The 23,477-nt window shown below is 42.1% G+C and overlaps 1 protein-coding gene across 5 annotated transcripts in view; it reads right to left on the bottom strand.

Moving 5' to 3' along the window:
- Positions 1–23,477, bottom strand: part of JPH1 (junctophilin 1) — an 81,818-nt gene that overhangs the window by 53,889 nt on the left and 4,452 nt on the right. For all 5 annotated transcript variants that reach the window (XM_035011374.1, XM_035011373.1, XM_035011371.1 and 2 more), the window contains exon 2: positions 21,017–21,776. In XM_035011374.1, the coding sequence (XP_034867265.1) occupies positions 21,017–21,776 (760 nt within the window). The remainder of the gene's footprint in view (positions 1–21,016; positions 21,777–23,477) is intronic.

The raw sequence follows: 23,477 nt of genomic DNA on the forward strand, positions 1-23,477 counted from the left end.
TCAACTCTGAAAGATACCAACCAACCAGTCCCAGGAAATACACCTGCACTAAACCCACCGGATCCATTAAGCCAAGCAACCGTCAAAAAGGGGAAAATAACATTTTCTATAGAAACCTCATCTGAGAGAATGGAGCCAGAGTTCAGTTAGATCTGATTTCGATTTCTTTACAGGGTTAAAAGGAAATAAATGATTATCATGGTTAACATACCTGCATTTATGGCAATGAGGGTATCTACCACAATTACACCACAAGCTCCAACACGGCCCTCTTCAGAGAGAGAGAACACAAATCAGCTCCCTCAAGAACAACATGGCCTAACAGATTTATAATGGTAATTAAAGCTTTGATTTTTTTTTGAAAAAGGAGATAACCCCAAAGGTATTTAACTGAAAAATGCACAATAATCACAAGGCTTCAGGAGCACACCAGGAACTGGGTCCCTTGCAGGATGTTCCCTGTTGTGCCCCTGTTGCCCCATACCTGCTTTTGTGCTCTTCTCTCGTGCTCTTTGCTTAGAACATGCTCTCTCCCATTTCTGTTTGCAGAAATCCTTTCCAAGGTCCAAGACCCAACTCTAACCCCTTCCCCCTGAGGCCTTTCCTGATGCTCCCACGTGGAAAAAAAAAAATCCCCTTGTTCTTCTAAATTTCATGCAAGACCAAAAAGATTCAGAGAAACACAACTGACTCTAGCATGGCACTTGCTTGTCACCTTACGTCATGGTGATTTGTTACAATGCACTACTAGAGGACACCCTGCTGGAGAGCCAGGATGATCTTAGACTCACTTCTGAACTCCTAGCAGTGTTTACCCCTGGAAGCATCAGCAAGTACTCAGTGTAGGAAAGGACAGTGGTCTGGGTCTTCCATAATTTGTCACGATGGCCTATGGCATATGGGTCTGTAAGTACTGACTTCTAGATCCCTAATTTTTACTCTATTCTTCTGGTGTCATTTTGCAGATTGCAAATTTACCCAACTCTAAATGGGGGGAAAAGGCTGATTTCAGTTCTTTCCCTAAAGCCTAAACAGACACGCCTCGGGAAGGACATAACGAAGACGTTTTAATCATCTTCCGGTAGACATTTCACACTGCTTCGTTTTTAATCAAACATAAACATAGCACGAGGAGGATTTTGTATCTAACTTTTGGGTTATTTTCTCATACTTTCAAGTCTGGCCATTTCTTCCGAAAAGTTGACTGAAACACTATGAGGCAGGAATGCAGAAATGCAGGCATGTAGGTGGGTAACTGTGTTGAAAGGAGAAGTCCAATCAAATCCTGTTTTGCAAGGCAAGACCCAGGACAAAGACACAGGTGTTCAGCTCAAAGCTGTTTAAATTTTCACAGCACACAGCACACAATGGTGAATGAATCAGGCTGGTCTGAGTCTCAAAAAGGAAACCTGCATCACAAAAATCTGTCTTTATATCCACAGTTTGCACACACCCTGGAGCAGCCTGCAGGCACTTCAAACAGAGGTGTGGCTCTGTATACCGCAGGCTGGGACTTGTCTTCACGTGTGCATGTGATGTATTAGGAAAAAATCATTTATGCTATTCTAGAATTTGGGGGAGAATCTCTACAGCTATCTTTCTATGAATGCCATTGAACTTCCGCTAACCCAGTAACTGAACATACATATTACTTGAACTTCATAAAAGCCTTGGATAGGGCCTCAGAGACATTATACCCTCAGATATGCTCAAGGAGGCATCGGGAGAACAAGTTCACCCCAAATTTCTCTATGAGCACCTTAGCAAGAGTAAGAGCTCACGCCTGCACAATGCTTACTGGTGCCAGGCACTGTTCCAAATACTTGGCACGTACCAACTCAAGGAGGACTTATTTTAACCCTGTGAGGAGGCACTATGAATTATCATGCCCATTTCACAGATGATGCAATTAACAGTTGGAGAGGTAAAGTTGTTTACTTGAGGCCACTCAGCTAAAAATGTGACAGAGCCAAGACTTGAGGTTGCCGTGGCTCGGACATCTGTGCTCTTAACTACTATACCACATTGCAGAAAGAATTCCCTAAACCATTCTGGGCAAAAATCAGGCTGTCAGTTAAATATTTATTTGAATCGTCTCCCTCTTTTGTCCCTTCTGAAACTCCGCGCGACAGCTCACATTCACTTCTTCCTCGATTTTCAAAGGCAAAGATGACTGAGTTAGAGTTGACTTACAAGCCTCTCTTCCCAGGATCAGACTGACCCAACAGAGGGGATGGTACGTTATTAGAACTCAAACTGTGGGGTAGAGTCAGGCACAAACCAGCCTCCGTGAGATGGTTCTGCCGGAAATAGGATAGCTTGGACCCAAATGTTGAAAGACGCTGGGGGCCAATAGACACCCAGCTCCTACCTGTGAGCTGGTAGCCCCTGGGGGACATGGGGACTCTTGTAGGGCCTGGTAGGTGCAGGGGAGGGTGCTGCTCTCACTTCTCTGCTTTCTCAGATCTGGCTTCCCAGGTCCCACAGTGCACTGGGGGAGCAAAGGAGGTGGCATCCTGCAAGTCTCAGGGAGCTCTTTTGAATGTGGGGAGTCGGTGGGCCCGTGGGAACCAAGAGCAACAGAACAGGAGCAGTGCAGGGGCTGGAAGGGGAATTCTGGGATTGGGCTTCAAAGCCTGGGGCCTGGGGACTTCCCTGTAACCTGACTTCTTCCCACGGAAGGTAAAGTCCCCAGTTCCTGACTGCCCTCAGCTCCTGCTCTTCCTGCATCTCTTTTAGGCTGAAGATATAAACCTACCTTACTTACCCTTCCAACTTCAGTCCTAAGGGAAGCATTTGAATGCCATCCAGGTAAATGGGAGAGGAGCCAAGACAAAGTCAGCCACAAGGAAGGAAACAGACCCAACAGTGCGCCTGGATGGACCTGCCCTGAGTCACACACAACGGAGCCAAAGCAAGCCAAAATGAGCACTGGGCGAAAATTCTACACCGACCTCACTTCTCCCAAGAATTCCTCCTCTTCCTTGGAACAGATTTCTTTTCTAGTGAGCTTTCTTTTCTAGTGATGCTCCCACACATTGCTTCAACCTCCACGTAGCTCTTCTTTAATTTCCAGCTGCACTGCAAGTTGTTTACCTATCCATCTCTGCCCCTAGGTTATACATTTCCTGGAGGATAGGGCCCCATCTCATTTTGGTTTCTCCCCAGACACCTACTCTTTTTGCTTTACACAGAGCAGATATTCTGGAACCGCTGGTTGAAATAATTACAAAATTTACTCTCACATGAAACATTTAGCATCCCCTTTCCACTTTAAGTCTATTACCTCGTTTAACCCTCACAATAATCCTGCTAATAGCTATTATTGTTCTTTTCCCACTGTGCAGATGAAGGCACGTGAGGCCTGAGTCCCATCGCTGACAGTGCCAGGATGGGAACCCAGACTGTAGTCACAGTGTGCGTGTTCTTAACCACAAGCTGCACACACGGCCTCTCCACGCCCTGGAATTCCAGGAGTATAAATAACAATAGCATTGTAGCGGGAAGGGACAAATAAGAGCTCTTAACCCTCCACGCTTTTGCCCTTGCAGTCCCTCTGCTAGGAAAGCCCTTCTTCCCCGTTCTGTTCCTGCAAGTGCCTACTTTGTCTCCCCAAGACTGCCCAAGAGTTGCCCCTTGAAGTCCCTCTCAGTTCCTCCGGGTGTTCAGGGATCCTCTGCTGGCTTCTTATGTATCCTGTCCTTTGCTGTGTGACATCATTTAATACCTGCTGCTTTTCTCCTCAATCTCCTGCCCTGGAAACATGAGCTCTCAGAGGGCAAGGGCTGTCTTTATACAGTACTCAGTATGGAAGTATTCGACAACAGCTGGCTGTATCAGTTTATTTAGTACCTATTAAGCGCTGCTTCCTGTGTAAGGGGCACTCATACACTAATCGAATTTCATTCTCCCAACTTCTGTGAGCTGGGTGCCAAATCACCCTCTTTTTTTTGGACAAGTAATCTAAGGCTTAAAAGGTCACATAGACGATATTTGAATACAATCTCCCACCTCAGCCCAGTCTGGCAAGCTGCGACAGTCTTTCTGGCATCCTGGCCCCCAAACATAAGGCAGGGCCAGTACCATGGGGAAGACTGGCATGTTCTTTAGGTCACCTGTGAATGGGTCTCTCCAGGTCTTGCTCCTGGGCACTGATCTGAGCCTGTTTGGGAAAGGGATACAGTCTCCAGGTGACGCGTGAATTGGACCTCTCAAACTTCAGCTCATTCACCTGATTGTCTCCTGTCACTCAGGCTTCACGTGTTTGTTACAACCGAGCCCCCAGGAAATCAGTGTCACTAACCACAAAGGACTTTCAGTAACGAATGATCATTTTCATTAAACTTAAAAACTTTTATGCAATGACCTCAGCATATATTTATGTAGTATTGAGCTGATAAAATGAACTGTCAGAAACCCGATGAGATTTTAGCTTTGTAATGGATTCTAAATCTCCAAGGAAGAAAGCCAACTGAAAAGTGATAAATGAATCAAAACCAAGTATTTAGAGTACTTATTAGCTCTTGATACCTGCACTGGGTCCCATGTAATGTATGAGAGAATTATTTTTATTAGCTATACAGTATACATTAATAAACATAAAGTTGGCCACTGAAGTTTTAAAATGACCTCTTATTCATGATTATCATTTTCTTTCTGGGTGTAAGAAACATTTTATTCTGGGTTTAACTCTTATAAGTCTTACTAAAAATGATTCCAGCTAGCTTTAGATTTGTACCTAATTATTAGGAAAAACTTATAGTAACTCTGCATAGATTTACATTTCGTTAAGTTCAGTATTAATTCAGATTTTTAAAAATTATTTAGAATTTAGGTGAGCAGAATTTCATACTAATTATAGAGCTGCAATGGATGGGGAAAAGAAAGAACAGAAAAATTAAGAGAAAAAAAATCTTGAAAATGTCAAGAGAAAAGCCAGTTATGGTCACCCTATTTTAAGCTCCTAAAAGTCACTACACCTGCTTGGTACAGGGACTGTAAATATATTTATTTGCTTCTTAATCTCCATGGCTTGAACACTTAAACTTTTATATCCTTGGCTTACTCAGAGTCCTCATCAAGACAAAAATTATAAGGCATGACTCAATGTAATCCATGCTTTTGAAAGAGCTACAATTTTATATTTTATTAAGTGTTCATTGTTCAGTAAAAATAGTTTTTCTTTTCATATTCTCCTGTTTCATGAGAATAAGAAAAACTGTTGACTAGACCAGAATACACACGTAACCAGTTTCTTCTTAATGGAAAAATCAGACTGTTCAACAGAGACCCCTGTACCTCATCAAGCATTCCTGCACCTGCCTGATTTCCAGCAGGAGGGGGGATTTCTCAGGTGGTCAGTCAGAGCCGGCTGAGCAGGGAGCCTTTTCAAGCTGGGACTTGCCACTGCCGAGAATTTGCAGGAAGGCTGGACTGTGCTCCGAAATATGCCAGCTCTGGGAAGCTAGGTGGACTCTCTATTACAAACCAGAGAGGGGTCAAACAAAACAAACTTGCAACGAGTTAGAGCAGAGACCAGGGAGCGGAAAAAAAAACATAGACGGTCCTGTGGAACATCATCAGCACAAAACAGACCTCTGGTTCTCCTGTGATTTTAATCTTCAGCTGAACCCAAGTGCTCTTTGCAAGACTGCTAACTTACTCACTGTTCTTGGTCCTGCTTACTCCATGTATGTAAAATGCCTACGGATGTCCTTCTGGGGGTAGGTCCCAGGGGATAAGGTTTGGGGCCTGAAACTGGCCTCTGCAGAGTTTTCACACTCTTTGTTTAATTAGTAAGTCAGATATCTTCCTACGAGCCATGTGCTTATTCTCTTGATCCATTTTGTACACATAATAACTACGCAAAAATAAAAGATGCCTTTTCCAAGGCAAAGAAACTCATAGATGTTAATTTCACTCTTTTATATAGACTTAAGTAGACAACAGGCTGTATAAAGAGTTAATGAAAGCTCTGATTACTATATGGCTGACCATCTAGATACTGCGATGGCTACCTTATTAATAAATAAGAAAAATAAAAAGGATTTGCTAATGTGACTTGATTCCAGACAATGGAATTATCCAAATAGAGATGTTATAACCACAGTAGAACCTTGGTCATTATCTTGCTTAAGTTTATCTTAGTATAAAATAATTCCCTCGTTTCCACAAATGGTTTACCATCTCTGATGATTCCTTATAAATTTCTCAACCTCAGCCTTCTCTAACTCATTTTCCTAACAACTCTATTACAAGTGACTATGTAAATCTTTGATTTTGATGTTTTCATTTCCCCCTGGGAACTCTTAAATGCACAAGGCTTCTAGGTACCATTCTTACAGGAATCTCTTCTTGCTTTGTTCCTCCCTGAAAGTCCATGACTCAAAGATTCATTATCCTTCTCCCTAAAGTGTCACCCCCATTATTTATGGTTCATGTGTGTTCTTAGCGGACTACGCTCAGATCCTTAGTGTTTTAACTCTCTTTGTACACAACCAGTGGTAGACAAGATGAGTTCTCCTTTGCCACTTTCAAGAATCCAGTTCTTTATGCGTGGATTGATTTGTTCATGTCCTCCATGGTCCTGTTGCAACTTTTGCTGTGTCCAATCCACCGTGTGCATGACAGCTAAAACCATTCTCCTCAGATGTTGTTTTGCTCATGTTACTAACTTCCTTAGGACTCTGAAACGGTTTCCACTTGTGTATTACATAAGGCCTGATTAGTGCTTTTAAGATCCTTCAATAGTCAGCACCCTTATCTAATTGTCCTCTTCTCTGACCATGACTCAGCTGGACTCTACAAGACCTGCCGCAAAACACTGTGCATCTTACGTTACACACACCAGCAGGGGGGCGCCCAGTCCAGAAGGGTTTTGAGTACGTTTTTGTACACACACTTTAAGACTTCTCAGAAGAGGATGAAGCTCCAGAGTGAAAATCTAACAGAAAGGTCAGATCCAGTGTCTCTAGCCTCCTACCTGCCTATTATTATTATTATTCTTTTCTACAGACCAACAGCATTAGCTTTCAGGAATTTCAGACTAGCCCCACTGCTGCTATCTCCCAATTTACTAGCTTTCTGGATTATTTTTTTCCCCCTGGGTGGTAGGATAAGGGTGAGAGGGAAGTGTTTGCATATGAAAGACCCTTGTTTTCAGGTGCTGTTGGCCACGGGAGTCACTAGGCAATACCAACATGGAACATCAGAAGATTAATAAGGCTCTGAGGCCAGAAGTAATATCCACTCCAGCAAACCACAAGGACAGTATTGCCCATGATAATGAACACTGGTGATCTTTACTGCCTTGAAGCATTTTTCATTCTCTTCAGGCTGTGAGTCATCAGACACACTATTCTTCTCCCACCTGGCAAAATCTCTGTTGCCTCTGTGACAAATCATGCCTTAGCTTCCCTTCAAAATATTGCTCAAGGCTCAAATTCCTTATGAAATCATTCCAGACCAATTCCACCTGGCACCAGACATGCCAATTATCCCAGGCACCCCTTTATTCATGCTGTCTCTCTAATTTTTCTCCCTTTTCTCATTACTCGGCATTCCCTTAGGGCCAGCATCTTATACATATGAATTTACATAGATTCATATGCATACATGTTTATACAGACACTGTTTATGGAGGGGGGGTGCTGGAGACTTTTTAATTTTCTTCCCTTTGTTGGCTTACGCCTTCTATTTCCTTCAAAATTTCCCTTATTATCGGGCACTGAATACAGTGGAGGCTCTGTAACTGTTACAAATATAGCAACTGTAATTTAAAGAAAACTTTTCAAGAGTAAAGTTTAGTAACTGAACTTTAAACCACAAAATTAACACATTACTGAAGATTCCAAAGGAAGAAAAAACTGAAAACTCTTACATATGCTCTTCTTTCCCTTGTTTTCATTTATAGAATGAAACATTAGGGACTGTCTGCTCACTCTATAATTAGGCTTTAATCATTCCAACAATGGGTTGAAAGTTATTCTGATTTAGTGAGGGGTAAGAAGAATAGCAATTTTGAAAAATGCTTTTACTCTCAAGTTTGTATGGTAACATGAAAAAAAAAAAAAGACCTCAAAATAGTAGTAGTGGCCAAGAGAAAAGTTTTTGAAGGTGCTTTATGGACAGGTCAATCTTTTTTAAATTCCTGTAAGACCGCCCATTTAGACATTTAGATAAACTACTTCAAAACCTGTATGGAATAAGGTAGGCATTAATAAACAGCTGACTGAATGACTTGCCTTGTGTTATTATTTAACTACTCCCTGTGGGTCTAAGTTCTCTCCAACCAACCCGAAGCTTGTGGACAGGTCAGGTGCATCTACCTTTCTCCCACTTCAGGTCTCGTGCGATACTAAGTGCGTCAACATTTAACAATACCCCTGAGATGATTAAAAAAAAAAAAAGACTGGTATGTGAGCTGCGCTCCTGGAATGCTTACAGGTACTTCAAAAATGGTTTTAATTTTGGTTATATGTCCCTAACTGTAATCTTGCTCTTAACAGTTTATGACAATGGGACATTTTCCCTTTCAGTCCACCATCTTCTGAATCTGGAGGTGGAAAAGTAAAACCTCAATGATGCTTCACTGTGTTTACCAACTGAATAATTTCTTTAAGAAATATTGTTGGTATAGTTAGGTGAAGTCAAGTTCAAAACAGCAGTGGAGGTCCAGACTTGGACCAGCTATTAATGAGAGATCCAGAAAGACGACTTTGCTTAATATGTTTGAAATAAATGACCCACATTCCAGGAATGATGAACCTTTTCACTAATCTTATTTAGGAGCATTAGAATACCACACACACGAACATCTTAGATTTGCCTCTGTCCCCCACCCACCACTTCGATCCATCAATTCCAGCTAATTTCGTCTCCTGCTTCTCTACTATCCATGCCCTTGACTGGGTCTTCACCATCTTGCCACAGACCAGGTCTCCAGTCTTGGCCCCACTTAAATCCATCTCAGAGACAGATGGTTCCTTGCCCCACTTCCTTCAAATACTCCCCAACACCAACAAGAGTAGACAATCCGGCTCCCAAACCTTCATGACATCATTTCCTATCATATCATAACCTACACTCACCAACTTTCAGCGTGCCTCAAGATAACCGGGGAAGCTTGTAAAACGCAGACTTCTGAGCCTCACCCAAAGACATGAGAAGCCAGCACGGGGTAGGGGCCAGAAATTTTCAAGTGCCCCTTGAGATCAGCTGCAGGGGCTGTGGATGGAGAAGTCCCTCTATCCAACTGCTGCTAGGAACTTACCCTATGCACTTTCATCCCACTCTGTCTTCCTCTGGATATTCCTTTTGTCCGGAGCATCCTTGCTACCATTTGCTTTCCGCTGAGTCTCGATCCACTCTCCACAGCACAGGCTCAGCGCTTCAGCCCTACATGTGTTAGTGTTCTTCCTTCTTTTGCATTTCAGTTTTTCTTAGAATTCACCATACTGATATTACCCGTTTATGTTTGTCTCAGCCACAAGATTTGTGGCTACTGAATAATACTGGTTAAATGGAACCGGCAAAATGAAGCATATGACGAAATAATGAAGCATACGGCGACTGCTCCCAAATAGATCTTCTTTTATGAGCCTAAGGCAGGCGCATGGGTAAAAGGAAAAAAAATTCCTACCCCAATTCTCAAAATATAGTGGACATTAAAGGCTTGGGCTCTGGTGCTATGCTGCCTGGAATCTGCCCTACATAGGTCATCTACCTGTTTTGTGACCTTTCTAGGTCTTGGTTTTCTCCTAATAGGGTAGCTGTGGGGATTAGGTGAGATGAGAGATGCCAAGTTCATGGCAGGGGTTCAGGCACCAGGTAACCACTGAACCATGTTAGCTCTGTTTGTGTGTGGCCAAAAGGCATCACCCGAATTGCTGTCCTCAGGCCCAAAGGGGAAGGGTGCTTGCACTAGTGTGTTGTATACGTGGGGGAAATGTTTAGCACTGTCTACACTGCTTCCCTATTTGGAAACATGGCCAAAAAAAATCATCTTACTGCAGGATAGCTAACTTTGATGTTTTTGTATCTGAATGATGCTAAGATTTGCTACCATCAAAAATCATATCTTATAGACTCTACGCAGAGATAGTTTTAGTTTAAGTTAAAATGTGATTTAAATTAACATTCTTCAGCTATTGAAAAAATTTGATTTTTTTTTTTAGAAAGCACCAGTCATCTACTCCTTAGCACTATAAGACTCTTATCTATGTATATTCTGTTGATAGCATTGCTACTGTCAGTGGTAACAGTCCCTATACGAAGAGACATTTTGTTTGGTTTTCTTAATTCAGTCCTATATGGACCTTGCGCACAACCACAAAAGACTAACAGAGGTTAGGCAAAGGAAAGGGGCCTGGGTGTGAGGGCGTTCTGGGCAGAGAGGGCTTGCTTGTGCAGAAGCACAGGTAAGTGACAAGCTCACCCAGGTGGGTTAGGTGCCTCCCGGGGGGTCCCTCCACCTCCCAGCCCCACCTGGCTTACGCCATTGGCCCACTGCACAGGAGTGCTGTGAACCCCCCAGGGTATTTGCTCTTAATGACAAGTTTTGTTTCTTATTCATCTTTGTATACCTAGGGCCTAGCGTCATGTTTGGGCAGAACTGGCACTAAATAAATGTTTGCCAAACGATGTTTCTTTAGCACAATAATTTGTGAGAGTGATATTTTGTTCCAGTACGTTGCCAAGAAAGAAACAGGCCAACAGATCTTGCTCACTGGGTAGGTCCTTTGAGCATAAATCTTAGAAAGCATAATTTCACAAATTCAGAAAGACTTTCTGATACCTGAATTGCGTTGTCCTAAAGCAACAGGTTCCTCCTAGTTACTGAATGTGAGAATTTCTTTATTTGTACTTCTTAAAAAGAGCTGCATCCAGCATCATGTACATGGAATTCCTCTTTTGCAGTGTGCCTCATAATGTCTTTGTTCCTCAGGGTTTAGGTCTGAGCTCTTTATGTGTGGTACAAGTCTGAATTCCAGGCCCATGTTCCTTTTTGTCTTTGGGCCCAGCATCTCAAAATTCAAGAAGTCAAAATCCAAACAGCTTCCTCTCTAAACCCGTACTTTCTTCTCTGGTTCCTGTCTGAATAAACAGTACTAGCATCCCTCCAGTTGGCCGAGCCTGAAACTTGGGGGTCACTCTCACTCTGCCTCTTCTAGGTTTGCTACATTTATTCAACCAGCCATCAAGTCCTACTGAGTTTGCCTGGGAGACTGTCACCCATCCATGTGCTCTTTCCATCCCCACTGTCACTGCTTAGCTCAGCCCCTCGGTTCTTATGCAGATTACTAGTTAGCAGATTACTACTTAATCAGTCTCCAGTTTTATTAGCTCCTTGCTCTTCCCAGCCTCTATACCACCTGCATCCAGAGTGATCTTTCTAAATTTGATCATGTAATTCTTCTGCCTAAAGCTATCAGTAGCTCTCCCCGTTCTTTGCGATAATGTTCAAACTCCCCCTTATAGGTTAGTGAGCCTTACTTACTTCACCTCATCTCTCAACAACCGCCCCCCCCAAGCTAGTAGTCTCTTTTCTAGCCATATTTTCCAGTCATAATTTTACAGTATCCCAAATACAAGTGGGCCATTATACTTTGCACCCTTCTCTATCTTTTTTGGAAAACACTCACACATCCTTTGGTTTTCAAGCTGGATACCACCTGCACAATCATGCCTCCAGCCCCAGGCTATGATTAAGCTCCTCCTATGTGCTACCTAAGCTCAGAGCAAGGGGCCAATCATGTGCGAGGTTACTGCATTTTTACCTGTCCTAACTGTCCTGATCTGTCCGACAGAAATGACTGGATCTTAACCATTATTTTACATTTACACAGTATGTCATCAATTCATGTTATAAGAGTGATTAAAATTATTAATTAAAATTAATATTTCACGGAGATAAAAACCAAGCCTTATAAAATGGGCTGGTAACCTAGAGTCTTTTCTGCAAATCCAGACCAGGGTGTTAATCAATGTGTTAACTAATGACCCTTCCACTGCATTTGCATCTTTGCCAGGTAATCTATCAGTCACAGCTCAACTGATTCTCAAATCACTGGGGTGAGCAGGAGGGGTGGGAAATGAGTAACAAGGCCTGGTGGAGGGTGGGTATGGCTCCTCCATTCCTACTCCTGAACCCGAAACTCCAGCTTCTATGGGATTTCTCCTCAACATATTTTGACTAGTAGGTTCCCCACACGAATATTAAACCTTTCCCCTAAGGGATGGAAGTGAATGTAGGAAATCTTAAAAAATACTAATTCAAAAAGCTCCCACACCAATGTAAAAAATTAAACAGAGAGGGATCTCTGGACCAAGCCAACTGAGATCAAAACTTGATGGACTTGATACAGCAAAACTCAGCAAAATTTTAACCTTATTCAGAAGTTTTTAAAAACTAACAAAAATATAGCGAAGTTATTTGTTAATCTCTGGCATAATTATTTTAAAAATGCTAGAAAATGAATTAATGTATTTTACTTGGCTTGAATAAGTTTCTTTTGGCACACAGGGAAATCCTAAGAAGATTTGACTTCAAAGAGTCGCACTCTTTTGGGGGCGATCTTGATTCCTTACATATTAATTAAATTCCTGATAAAGAAGCTTATTTTGAATTGAGCATATTATACAAATAAATGTGAAACACCAACTGAAATAGAAGGGCAAAATTATTAAAAGCTTATTTGGTTTTATTCTTAAGAGACTGTTGTACTAAAGCTGAATGACTTACATAAATACCTTTGGCATTTGTTGGATCCTGTTCCCAAACACAATGTTCATATTTCATCTATAATAAGAAAAGCATCTCAAAGATTTGCAAGGCACTCGTCTTACAAGCGTCCAGTTTGGTGTCTTGAGTAAAGTGAGATTGGCAGAGTCAGCTTAATCCATCATGGAAAGTTGTGAGCGGGGTGCTTTGGCTGCCTGGCAGTTGCTGCTCAGACGAGTCTCCCAGCTGTGTTAGCATGCACACAGAGCTCTGCCACTTGCCTGAAGACAGAGTAGCTCCAGGTCAAGGCTAAAAGCTGTAGGGGGCACCCGGGATGGAACACGAACACTATCACACCTTTGGCTTTCCGGGAAACACAGTAGGGGGGCTTTCGTTACAAAGGAAGCTATACTAGAAAGTAACCGCTGCTTTAATTCTTCATGGTTACAGAAGCAGGAAAAATGTCATGCTTCGGAGATAAATGGGATTGAACCTGCTGCAGTTTGTACTGTCTAAGCAAACTCAGATTTCTATAGTTAAAACAAGGCCAACATGTGTCCCAAAAACCTAGCTTATTATCTCCCTGGCACGTTGCTTTTTCCCTCCCGTCTTTGCAGCCGGTTTTCGCCAAGTAGATTTCTGCAGAATTCAACATTACCTCATATCCCATTCACACCATATACAGACGGCATCTTCTCCTTATGCTCTCTGCTTAATCAAAGGGGAGAGAGACCTGCCTACGTGATCCAGGGCTTAAAAAAAGTAGGTTTTTAATGGCCCACAGGTCTGGATAACTGTGACCCTCTCATTATTATGGCATAAGACCCATTTTCATTAAATTTGTAGTGCTTGAACCTACTTGTTCATCATTAAAACACACGCCCTTCCCTCCCCCAAGGCCTCAGTTTCTGAATGGGCCTGAACTTGGGAGGGTTGGATGAAGAGTTTTTAAAGAAAGGTCTTCAGAAACAAGATACCCTAAGAAAGTTTTACAAGGTTCCCATAACACAGTATGTTCCCATGTTAGGTGTAATGACCTGCTAAGCATGAAGTACTGTAACATCAGAGCTGAAGGAGAGAAGCCGGGCATGTTCCCGTCATGCCTCTGGAGTATCATCCTATCCAAGCTTTACCCCTTGTTTGGGGGCAGGACAGAGCAGACGCCTAGGTATCTTTCTGGTTTCAGCTGCTCCCTCTGCACACCCACCCAGAAAATCCTCAGTGACTGACCCACAAAGAAGGCCCCTCAATACAGAGAAGTACAGCTTTCTTTAAACAGCCTGGACAAGAATGTGAGGAAATTAGAGCAGGCTCTTCACCCTCGCCCATGGGAAATGGGCATTCTTTGGTAAAAAGGAAAAACACGTGTTTACAATTTTTATGTGCAATACAGAAACTATAATATACAAAAGATAATGGTGACCTAACACTAGCATACCTACACTATATGAAGATAAAAACCTTCATTATCCTACAGTGTCTTCAGAACATCACCCCAGCATAGCTTGATATAAATACATATGCCAATTCCTTGTTCAGTTTCTTTTCAGTCTTAAACAATATAATTGCCTGTTGATAGCGTACTGACTTCACACAGATCTGAGGCTGGGAATGGGGTGAATCTTGATACATGCTCACATCTAAACACAGGTGGTCACACTTGGTGGATTTAATTCCTTTCCTTTTGCTTATCCCTATTGCTGCTTCCCAAGCCTCCTTCCCTTCCTTTCTCCTTCCTTCCTCCATCTTTACCTCTATCCGGGTCTGGCTTCTTGGTCATCTATCAACTGTCACTTTTGGGAATGATACTTGTAAGATGGACGCATTTCCCAAAACATGAACTGGATATGGTAATTCACAGTTTACATACAAAGCCCTGTGATACCCACTCTCTCATTCAACTCTTAAGGCAACCCTTCTGTGAAGAAAGAGGCAACTCTCAATCCCCATTCACAGTAACTCTTCTCAGCCTGAGCATATTAACCAAGCCTCTGGAAGCTGTTTGCAGAAGGGCTGGTGCTAACAGGTGGAAAAGCGTGACAGGCAGCAAAGTCTGATATGGAAGAGCACAGGAGGCATAACTAAAGAAAATCATTAATGCTCTCCTCAACACTGACTTCCCACATTTTAGGCGATTTCCGCCAGAGTTCTTTACGTATTTAACAGCTTTTTCATTAAAATGGCTTACAAAACATTACTAAAAATTCAACCTTCCTGCAAAAATCACTTATGCTAAAAACTGAACATTCACCAGAGCCCCAATTGAAGAAATAAAAAATTCATGGAAAAGATAATCTACAATTGTTCTTAAAGATATGATAGGACTACTAACATTAAAGAAACAGAATAAACCAGAATTTTGATTTGCAAAAGAGATCTAGAATCCATTTGTCCAACTGAATTTAAGAATTTCAAATTCCTGGCCCTTCACAATAACTTGGTAGAGACTGAACTTTTTCCCTAAAATTGGTAGCAGTTTAATTTGGATCCGTAATGTGCACTGACTCATGGTTGACTCTGGGTTTTAATTACTAATAAGTGAAGTGTGAATCAAGTCAAGTAGTCTTATAAGGAACTGTTCTACTGAACACTATTATTTGAGCTCAGGAAAATGACCAAAAAAAAAAAAAAAAAAAGGTAAGACAAGAAAAACCTTCAAAAGGGAATAAAGACAGCAAAACATTTAGAAAACAGATTCTTAAAAAACAGTAAGCTCTTACGTTCTGACCAATCACATATTTTGGTGATGTCAAACAGGTAGAATGAGCTAATATTTTTATAGTGAGTATAAGTTGACTTCCTGGAGTTTCCATATCTGCTTAAGGGAAGCACTCACATGTATCACTGGACCAGCTCATCCCTGTGAAGAATGGAGATAAGAGTTTGGCTTAACCTCAAGTTCTTATTCCCCGGCCATGCCTTAGTGATGACTCTTTAATGATGTAGACATGGCTAAGGAAAAGCGCACCCGTAACACATGCTTTTGCATTTTCTGTACTTCCTTGATTATTGCCAGATTATAGCATGATGATTTACGAGAGCTATGTTTCCTTCCTTTAAAGCTGGTTTATAAATGCCCAACAAAACAGAATTAGAAGCCCTGGGAGTGTTTACAGCCTAAGTAGTGAGAATTTAATTCACTCACTCATCAAATATTTACCAGAGCCCTTATAAAAGTGTCCTGATCTAAACTAGCTGCTGGGTGCATAAAAGTGAGCAAAGCTGCCTTCAGGGTCTGGCTTTCCGATCTAGTTGGAGAAAGAGATACCAAACGAATACACTAAAATACGATGACAACTCAGACAAATGGGCATTTACGTGGAAGGGGGTGGGGGGGGGGGGGGGGGAGAATGTGGGCTTAGGGAAAACTTTCGTGAAGGGACTTGATGCCTCAACCCAAAGACGGAGCTAGCCAGAGGGATAGCTGGGGCAAGGGCACCAGGCAGAGGGAAGAGACGAGCAAAGACTTTCCTTAGAACTGAAGGAAAGCCGTTGTGGCTGACTCATTCAGGCCATGGAGGAAAGAGGGAGAGTGGTAAGGAATTACATCTTTTTAGAAGAAAAATATGGGAAATATATTTTCATGTAGGATTTTTGGAAGAAAGTGTCTTTTTTTTTTTAATATTAAGGTTCAAAATTGGCAACATGGAATCCAATCTCTAGTTCTGGAAACAGGTGCAGCAAGCTCACCTGTGCACCAGACCCTTGGGCTTCAGGCCTCCACATTCTATCTGGCGCTTCCATCCCCCTGTACGACTACATTTGTGCCAGGCCCAGCAGGGTTAGGGCTGGGCGGGACACAGTACAGGGCTCCCTCCCAACATTACCTGTCTCAGTGTTGCTGTCACCACCTGAAGTTTGGGAGAGACAGGGCGCAGGAGTCACTGACACTTCACGGTCGTCTTGGAAGCCTGTCCAGCCACACACCCTCCCAGCTTCAGTGAGGCGGGCCACAGAGGCAGAGAACGGTGGTCCACTCCACCCTCCCACTTGATTTTCTTTCTTCGAATCTGTGTGATACAATGAAGCCAGCCTGTGGTTCTCAACTGCTTGAGGCCAGCTCTCTCCCATCCCTGTCACCAGCCATCTTCCATCCTTTAGCATGATGATCATGTCCTCTGGGGCTCAGAGTCTACAAAGCTCTTCTTTTGTCTACATCCTTTTCTAAATTATCTATTCTTTTCCAAGGAAGTATGGTTCTCTAAGGGCCACTTACTTGCTATCTCAGCCAAATGCCTCAACTTAAAATTCTTCCTTAAAATATTTTTTCTTGGGCGCTTGGGTAGCTCAGTCATTAAGCGTCTACCTTTGGCTCAGGTCATGATCCCAGGGTCCTGGGATCAAGCCCTGCATCTGGCTCCCTGCTCAGCGGGAAGCCTGCTTCTGCCTCTCCCACTCCCCCTGCTTGCGTTCTCTTTCTGGCTGTCTCTCTGTCAAAAAAATAAATAAAATCTTAAAAAAAATTTTTTTCTCAAGGAACAGTATTTTGAACATCTCTTAGGCGATGACTGGAGACAAGAGTGACCTGGAGTAAGGATGACCAAATGAGAACTGTAATCGAAACCATAGGAACAGTGGGGTCATCTTGGGCAGGGCTGTGGTCTCTGCCTCTGAATGGGGAGGGGCTTGAAATATTCAGAGTTGCTCCTTTACCTCTTGCACATTTCTTTAAAAACAAGGTTGAGACATTGTCTCAATTCCAGGAGATGATTTTTACCCACAGGACCAAGACAAGAAGGGAAGAAAACATCTTGTTTCATCTTATAGACATAATACTTTTTAGATCAGAACAGAAACCTGAAGAAAAGTTGTAAGAGTCAGCAAATTATTAGTCTCCCTTAGAGTTTTCACTCTTTAAGTGCTAACCTGCTAGTAAACGATTAGTATCTACTAATTCTCTATCTGCTGCATTATTCCTATTATCTGCTGTTATGTGATCCTCACATTCCCTTATCGATAAGAATTAAACAGGGGCCCATAATACACCTTCTGAAATAAGCCTCCTGTGTGTTTCCTGCAGACACACCACTCCCTCTTCAAAGAAGCAAAGGTCCACAGACCTTCTTGAATCTCTGGGGGCTGAAGGTGGTTGGTTGGTTCCATGTCTCCTGATTTCCCTGAGGAGGATACCATGATTTTCTCTCAAAGCTAACTTGAAGCTTTGCTTCAAGATAATATAGGGTGATGGCACAAAGACGGATCCATTTTCCTGAGACTTAAGAAACAAAAATTCTCCACAGCCTAAGAAATAATAGCAAAAGAATAATGATGAGCACTATCTAGGTGGCAAACTGAGATGGTCAGTAACTCTTACCATCTCCCTCTGTTGCTAATGGCAAATGAGTGATTTTAAGAGCTGCAGCCATTGGAGCCTTACTTTCTAGTTGTTATTCTGCCATTACTGGGGCAGGACCGGGGGAGAGTGTCACCTACGTTCTTAAACTTTTGCTTTCTTTTAAAACCAAAACATTAATGGTAACTACTGGAGGGTCCAGGAAGGACTAAGCAGATACTCAGGCATTATAAAGAGCCATGGTTTATGACAATAAAGAAGTCCATTCCCCAGCCAGCAATCTCCAAAATCTTAACTTTTCCTCTATTAAAAAAAAATTATTTATTACTTTTTTAAAGATTTATTTATTTATGAGAGCGAGTAAGCGAGAGTGGGGTGGGGGGTGGGGCAGAGGGAGAGAGAAAAATCTCAAGCAGACCCTCTGCTGAGCACGGAGCCCGCCGCAGGGCTCAATCTCGCCACCCCAAGATCATGACCTGAGCCGAAATCAAGTCACCAACTGAGCCACCCAGGTGACCCAAAAAAGTTTTTAAAAGAATGTAGAACTTTAAGCTCAGAGCCACTGAAGGGGACTGTCGGTCCTTCAGCTACTTTCTACAAAAACAAGTGGCAAAAACTCTGTATCTGAAGTATTTATTAAAGCAAGGAATCTGAAAAGAGGAGTAACATAAAGTAAGACATAAAAGGTTGAGTATTTTGTCTATCGCATCATCTAAACAGTATACATATATTTTTTACTGTGGTTAGAACCCTTCAGAGACCTACCCTCTTAACAAATTTTTATGTACACAATACAGTACTGTTAACTATGATCTTGCTTAACTGAAACTTCAGAGCTGTTGAACAGCGGCTCCCCATTTCCCCCTCCATCCAGCCTCTGGCAACCACCATTTTACTCTGTTTCTAGGAGTTTGGCCATTTTAGATACCTCATTTACGTGGAATCATGCAATATTTGTCTTGTGACTGGCTTATTTCACTTAGTATCGTGAATTGAGCATTTGCAAAATAGCTAAGTGAGATATCTATGAAGTAGTTAACTGGCTAAAAGTATGTTTGTTGATTATCAACTATGTAATACAGTACTCTCAAACTATATTACTATCCCGAAAAGACTTTCAACAGAGGGGACGTGGCTAGGACTTGGGTAAGAGTTTTATGATACTAGCATAATCAAAGATCCTTGCATTACAAGCATTTCCCTTTCATTATTTAGATTCCTCCAATTTAAACTAACCATAAAAGTCAATAATTAAAGTGAGTGTAAGAAAATCATTTGCTAGAGTGTCCTGCACAGGTGTACTTTCCATCTGCCGAGATCGAACTGGCTCTACTAGAGTACCAGGTTGTAAGGTGAAAAAAAATGGAAGAATCCAGGAGTGCATTTAAAATTAGAGGCCGGGGCATAACCAAACGTACATCACTAGCTCTAAAAGTTAGCTGAGAGCCAGAGAAGCCAGTAAGATTAGATGTGCCAAGTATCCCATCTATAAGCAAACTGAAAAGCAAGTAACGCAATGCTTGGTGATCTGGGAAAACTATGATCTAAAATAAAGGATGCTCAGCAGAGAAGAGAGGTGAGGCCCTTCCTGAAAGTCTGTGCTGATCAACAAGCAATATTAACTTTAAAACAGGATGAGTTTGGGATAAAGATGGAAACCCTGAAGACTTTTAACACATATCTCAATATAATGCAAAAAATAAGACCAAGTAGTGCTTCAGATACTAAGAAGTAAACAGCAGCCATAAGAGTTTTTTTTTTTTTTAAATAGAAACTTGAGAAGTCTGAAAGTATTCCGTAGAGCCTCACGAAGTTGCCATTTTTTGAACATCAAAAGGTCCAAATATCAGTAATTTCATATGGTTCAGCCAAAGCAAAAGAGCGTCCACTTATTCAATGCTAAAAATAAAAACCTGAAGACATGCTAATTTTTGTGGCCTTGAAAGAAGGCTTACTTCTATGAGAAAATATAACCGAAGTAGAAGATATAGGCCTCAAGTCGTACAAAACTGTGGCCAGTCAGTGGCCATGTAAATAAGCCTAAGAATAGTATTTTCCATTTATAACCATCGTTTTTGTCTACAATAAGACAATTCTATTCCCAATAGATTTCTCCATCCCTCTTGCTGGATCCCTGAACCCAGCTATTAATGGTAAAACTTCAGGCACATAGTCCTGTGTCCACAGACACCCCACTTCTCAATCTATAATTCACCGCTTTCTCCTACTCACTCCATCCCTTCTCTACTGCTCTACTTTCTTCCAACTTTGGCACACTGACAGTCCCATCTGTCCATGTCAGGTTTCCCCCCCCCACCCCTTTCCTTTTAATACACCAGTGATCTAATCATTCTTGCATAGAAAGTGGTGATTTGTATGAGCCTTAGTCCTCATCCATTCCCATATAGATGAACTGTTTTTTTTTTTATTTTTCATTTTTTTTGCAGTGATATTTTATTTACTTATTATTTTCAAAATTTTAGGTAGTGAACGTACAGTGCAATATTGGTTTCTGGAGTAGAATTCAGTGATTCATCACTTACATACAACACCCAGGGCTCACCATAACAAGTGCCCTCCTTAACTTGGATGGGAGCTCTGTTGTTCTAAAGAATGCATGCAAGATTTGGCCTTGTAACTTTCCGTTTCTGCCATATTTAGATTTTGATGCCTTCTCAAAAAACAAAACAAAACAAAAACAAAAAAATAACTTTCTGGATTCCTGACAATGTACATAGGGTCTGCACGACCTGACGTATTAGGGAAATAATTTGCAACAGGAAGGGCATCTCAATGTGCCTTCAACATTTTGTGATGATGGCCTTTCAGAACAGTGCAGGTACATTTCCGACTCATTCCATTGCACTTCATCGTTTTCTAACTTTGGTTCTGGCAGTTGTAGAGGCTCTTTGGTGGTGTTAACAACAAAATGACAAACATACTATTTGATATCCCACTGTTGTGAACGACCAGCACAACCACCGCCCCCTGCATTTACATACCTTGAATTTGCTATTTCCACTTTGGTTCTCGCCATGGCAGCTGCCCTTTGCGCGCCTTCAATTGCTCTGTCCACCTTCTCCCTAGTTTTTGTATTTCTTATTGGTATAAGCTGCTTCCTTATTCCACGGACCAGAATATTATTTTTGTATTTTCCCTCCTCTTTGGAGCCGTCAGGAAACACGGTGCAGCCATACCCGTGCCTCTTGTTATTTGCCCACTCGCCTTCATACTTCATGCCGTTGGAGCGCTCGCTAATGCCGAAACCATTGCGCTTGTCGTTCTTCCACTCGCCCATGTAGGTTTCCGTGGTGGTGGCGTCGACGTGGTCTTCCACGGGGCAAAAATCACAATCGACATCGCCGAAGCTGATCGTGGAGTTGGCATCGCTGGAACTAATTCTGCTCATGGCCGCGTCGCTGCGGACCGAGCTGCGCTTACTGGAGATGGAAGACTTGGATTCAGACTTGCGAAGTTTCATGCTTCCGAGAAGGGAGCCCCTTCGGAAGAGGCCGCCCTTCTTCTTGCCCGCGAGCTCCGCGTCGGCATGGAAGTTGAGCACGAAGCCGCCGCGGGTGCCCGCGGGACTGTCGGCAGCAGCCGCGGCGTCGTGGAGCACGCTGCCATTGCTCTGCTCGCTGCGCAGCGAGGCCATGGAGGTGCGCAGCGGGGAGCGGATCACCGTGGCCATGCCATAGGGCACGCTCTGGCGCACGCCGTAGCCATGCCGCATGCCGCCGGCCCACTGGCCCTGGTAGGTACCTTCAAGAGACCGTGAGAAAGCACAGCGTGAGTCGGGGGCAGAAGGGGTGCCCTCTTGGCTGCAAGCGCCCGGGTACGCCCCGGGAGAGCCTGGCGCATAGAGCAGGCAGGCCCACGGTCGGATCCCACACATTTCCAAGTCAACTCCAAGCGCTACTTTTCATCCATTTGTGAATTCCCGCCCTGTAATTTTGTGTCTATGGTTTTAATGTAATTGCATAGCATTTTCCAATAGTCTGGCAACTTTGCTTTTCATTTAAAAATTTATATGAGTGTACTACTTTCTAATACAAAAAGAGTGATCATTAGAAAACAACTTTTCTCCTCTGAAATTATATTATATATATTATTATTATTATATTATTATATATATTATAATCCCCCCAAAGGAAGGCAGTGTCACAGAAGATGAAATGAGTTCTATTTGTGAATTTTATTCTAATTTTACTCATTTAGCTGAAAACCTTTAAAAACTCTAGACCTGTCACTGTAACATTCCAACAGGCTCAAAGACTTAACATTATTGGTGACCTGAATACTCGGGACATGGGCCATCAGATTATCTTACATTTTTTTTTTTTCCTTTCATGTTCACCATTTTTTTTAAGGTAGGGAAAACTTTAATATTTAGGCTTGTTATGTAGATTTGGGAGAAATTTTTGGAGCTAAGAGTGATTTGACAAATACTGTATGTATCCTGAATATAGCGAACCATTATGAAAAAATGGGCAATTTAAGATTTTGTACTGCCAGGTGGAACGGTCAACATTTGTCCTGTACTAATTTCTGCTTTCTCCTCGCCATTCTCTTCACGGATTCCCCTAGTCTCTGACACTACATAATGAAACACATCATGGACTAGAAGCACTCTGAGGGCAGGATTACCTCCTAAGCAAACACAAAATTTCCAGTCTCATGGCTTATGTGCCCTGTGGTCTGTAGGTGTTTGATGACTTCATAGTAAATAGCTATGGTGACTCAAAAGAATATACTATTTACTCCTAGAAAAACTGAGATTAAGGCCAGAATAAAACTTCCACTACTAACAGTATAGAATTCATCTCAGAGCAAAGGTGTGTTTGACCATGTTCCTTAAAATTCTATTGATACCAGATCACTTTTTCAATGAATATTATGCCATTTTAGGAATAGGATAATCTCTAAAGCATTTGTGTTCGGTAAGTTTTTCTATTAAATAAATTTGCTAAATAACCTGGTGTGGCTTTTTAAATCACATGAAAAACTGGGGGGCGCCTGGGTGGCTCAGTCATTAAGCATCTGCCTTTGGCTCAGGTCATGATCCCAGGGTCCTGGGATCGAGCCCCACGTCGGGCTCCCTGCTCCACGGGGAGCCTGCTTCTCCCTCTCCCACTCCCCCCGCTTGTGTTCCCTCTCTCGCTGTGACTCTCTGTCAAATAAATAAATAAAATCTTAAAAAAAAAATCACATGAAAAACTGAATATTAAAATTAGGGAACTTAGGGGAAAAAATAAGAGGGAACTTAGAATTTTCTTTTCAAAATCAAGGTGATTTCCTTTAATTAAAGGCGTTTTAAATTATAGTATCCCCCCCAAAAGAAGCTATGTGGAGATTTTAAGACGTAATTACTTCTGTATTATTCATCATAACTCAGAAAATAAATCATGGTTACAGTCTTTTTTGACCTCTTTCAGTTTCTGATTATATAGATCTACCTTGCAG

Source organism: Mirounga leonina, unplaced genomic scaffold, assembly GCF_011800145.1.
Source record: "Mirounga leonina isolate KUSES-001 unplaced genomic scaffold, KU_Mleo_1.0 Mir_165, whole genome shotgun sequence".
Taxonomy (NCBI): domain Eukaryota; kingdom Metazoa; phylum Chordata; class Mammalia; order Carnivora; family Phocidae; genus Mirounga; species Mirounga leonina.